Source organism: Cyprinodon variegatus, unplaced genomic scaffold, assembly GCF_000732505.1.
Source record: "Cyprinodon variegatus isolate N-32 unplaced genomic scaffold, C_variegatus-1.0 Scaffold642, whole genome shotgun sequence".
Taxonomy (NCBI): domain Eukaryota; kingdom Metazoa; phylum Chordata; class Actinopteri; order Cyprinodontiformes; family Cyprinodontidae; genus Cyprinodon; species Cyprinodon variegatus.
In genome coordinates, this window is record NW_015151095.1 from 423606 (window position 1) to 426735 (window position 3130).

General features: G+C 43.2%; 1 protein-coding gene across 1 annotated transcript in view; it reads left to right on the forward strand.

Annotated features, from left to right (window-relative positions):
* The first annotated feature begins 778 nt into the window (after positions 1-778).
* cables2 (Cdk5 and Abl enzyme substrate 2) overlaps positions 779-3130 on the forward strand; it is a 67266-nt gene continuing 64914 nt past the window's right edge. The window contains exon 1 of the mRNA XM_015393453.1: positions 779-1402. Within this exon, the coding sequence (XP_015248939.1) occupies positions 837-1402 (566 nt within the window). The 5' untranslated portion in view covers positions 779-836. The remainder of the gene's footprint in view (positions 1403-3130) is intronic.

The window sequence follows — 3130 nt, forward strand, 5'->3', positions numbered from 1 at the left end:
CTTTATCTATAATTTTGGTTCTTGACGTACGTAGATTTGATCCAGAAGACTGTGGCTGTTTGATCCACTCTTTAGGCAGACATGTAGAGGCACCACTGCAGTGATCCTTTCTTCTACAGATGAACACATGAATTAGTTTATCAAGGTACTGCAGAGGCATTAGTGCTTTAATCCTGGAAATGTTCATTGGGTGACTGAAGGATGACTTTGTTCCTGTATTTATGAAGGTTCAGGTCTGACTTCATCACTACACAGAGATTTAGAGCCTGATTAGTGGTTTCTAGCTGGATTCACTGAAGCTGTGTGCTAACTTTTAAACTTTATTTAAGTTTTATTTTTATTATTTATTTATTTATTTTTTTGATGGATTTAGAATAGAATAGAACACTGCCATTATTGTCCCACAATGGGGGAATTCTGTTGTCTGCAGCAGAAGAAAGATTATAGAAAAAAATTGTCACAGAAATGTGGACCTTAGAAAAATATTGGTCATTGCATTTCTAATCTTAATTTCCTCAAATGTAATTTAAACAAAAGCGTATCATTTATTAACTTTTTTTTGTTTTTTTTGGTTAAAAAAATGTTATGATATAATTTCTTATTTTCTAAATTGAAAATGATTGTTTTTTTTAGGGTTTTATTCCATGCTGAGCTCTTTATTTACCAAGCAATGTTTACAGCGTGCACCGTTTTCATACGTCATTACGTATTTTCATATTGACCAATCAGCGCGCAGGGAGGCATGAACCGCTGTAGCGCCGGGTAAAAGGGATTTGACAGTCGCGAGCTCTGAGTCGATCCGCTCACTTCGCCTCCTCAGCGGCGCCGGAGGAGCCATGGCGGCCGCTGCCTTCGGACAGCACGGCGCGGTCCTACCAGCCGCGGCCAGCGGCAAAAAGACGCTCAGTTACCGGGAATACAACAGAAAGAACCGGGAGAACTCCCGCCGAAGACAAGCTGCTCTTTTGTTCCTGACTAACATCTCCCTCGACGGGCGGCCGGTTCGGAGCGACCCGGCGGAGGATGGAAGGAGCCACGAAAATGAAGCCGAGTTTGATGCAGCGAAGCCCGGCTCCGCAGCGGCGGCGGACCCCGCTCACACCAACAGCTGCGGGACATTTAACAGCCTCTCTGCGGGCTGTGGCATCGCTACACCGAAGACGGGGCTCCCGGTGCCGCCGATCCTGGTCCTTCCATCCGACACCGGGTTCAGTGATGTGGGGAGCGCGGAGGTGCTGCTGGGATGCCGCCGGGGCTCGTTCCCCTCACCGGGGGACGGTAACCTGCTGTCCGCCTCCCCGTCCAACGCCAGCCTGCTTCCGTCCCCGCTGGGACCGCGGAAGTCCTCCACGCTGCTGTCGGTCCAGAGCTGTAACTCGGTGTCCTCTGAGCCTCGGCACAGGTGAGAAGGAAACCGCATCTTTCTGGTTTTTAAAGCATGAAGCAAAGAGAGAATAGATCCTCAGTGACTAGAAGTGTTTTCATCAAACTGAAGAGGCTGTTTGGGAATGTCTCCTGTTTCAACCTGCCTTTACTCCCCCACACACTACTACTTTGGAAAAAAATAGCAAAGTAAACATTTAGACTCTTGTTTTCCTACAATGAACAGATTTTAAACCACTTTAAATTTCATTTGTTCAAATTTTCTTAATTCATTTTATTTAAAAGAAGAAAAAAAGCAGATTTTTCCCATATTTGTTTATTCCCTGCCTCTTTAAAGTCGTGGGAAAATCCTATTTAAATATCAAATCATTCTGGCTTCAACATGTATATAAATGTTCTCTTTATCAGACAACGTTTTCCCAAAATTGAGAGAATCTCTATTTAAAAACAAATTCTGTCTTAAAATCTGTTTTTTTTTCTTCTATTATTCTATTCAGGCCAGTTAGTTCTACGTCAGCCTGAACACCTAAATTCAGCCAATCATATATCAACTGTCATCTGTCAATCAAATGTTTCTCAGTCATAGCATCTTGATTCATATGTCGCAGCTAATATACGCAACGGTTGAAATCAGAATGATTTCCTTTCCCATTGAGTTCCGACCCAGTGTTCACGTCTGTGTCTTCAGCAGGCGTAGAGCTAATGTCGGGGATACACTGTACTGTTTTTTTTTTCAATCGTTGCATGCAGCTCACGATGTCTGTGCAGCATGATGGTCGCACAGTGTACGACCAACTTCACAGAACTGGCAGCGTTGCGAGGCAAGGGCTCAAACATGTACGGCTGGAAGCCTTCTACACCAAACTACGCCTGAATGTGCTCATGTGTAGAAAAAGATAGCTAACGGGACGAACACGAAGGACGACCTTACGCAAACATATCGCCACAAATGATTGACAATTAGGAGGACCACTTATTCAGGTGATCCACCCGGAAATAAAAGATCGTCCTCTATAGGATAATCATCAACCAGTAGGGCCCTATAATTTCCGCGATCACGGAATCGCGGAATTGGCAAATTAACGCGGAATCTAGCGTAAACACGGCATTTCTACATTTGAAATGAAATTCAGTTTTTTTGTGGGAGAAGAACGTACGTCGGGGGGGAAATGCACACCGGGGGACGCAAATCTGGGCGACACAACCCCTCCCGCTCCGTCATTTCCGCGAATTGGGTCTCCACAGCTCCGCGTTCGGCGAAAAAGTTGAGAAACACGACGCTAAGCCCTGAGTACAGAGCCGGTTACCAGTAAAGGTCCAGAGACGTTTTTAATTATAATCTGTTACTTTAAACAAAATTTAACACTGAAATAAAATGAGGTTTTTAGGCATCTATGTTATATATTGAATTTTTAAATAAAAGAAATATGAAAAATTGAAACATTTTTTAAATTTTAAAATCTAAAGTGTTTTTTTTAAGTAGAGAACAACAATCGTTCTGTATGGTTTATAGATAATTTCCTGATTCCCATATTTTCTCAAACCTCTGAACTGATGGTTTGTTATTTTCTTCCTTTTTTCTGTCTTAATGTTGGCAGTGGGCTTTAGGCTGCCCTGCAAGGCTTTAAACCTGGGTTTAACCAGAGACAAAGCCATTCTCAAGCACATATCAAGGAGCTCATTTTGAGCCTGGATCCAGATTTATTGTTGATTCTGTTCATGGTGGAGAATCCTGCTTCACAGCAGC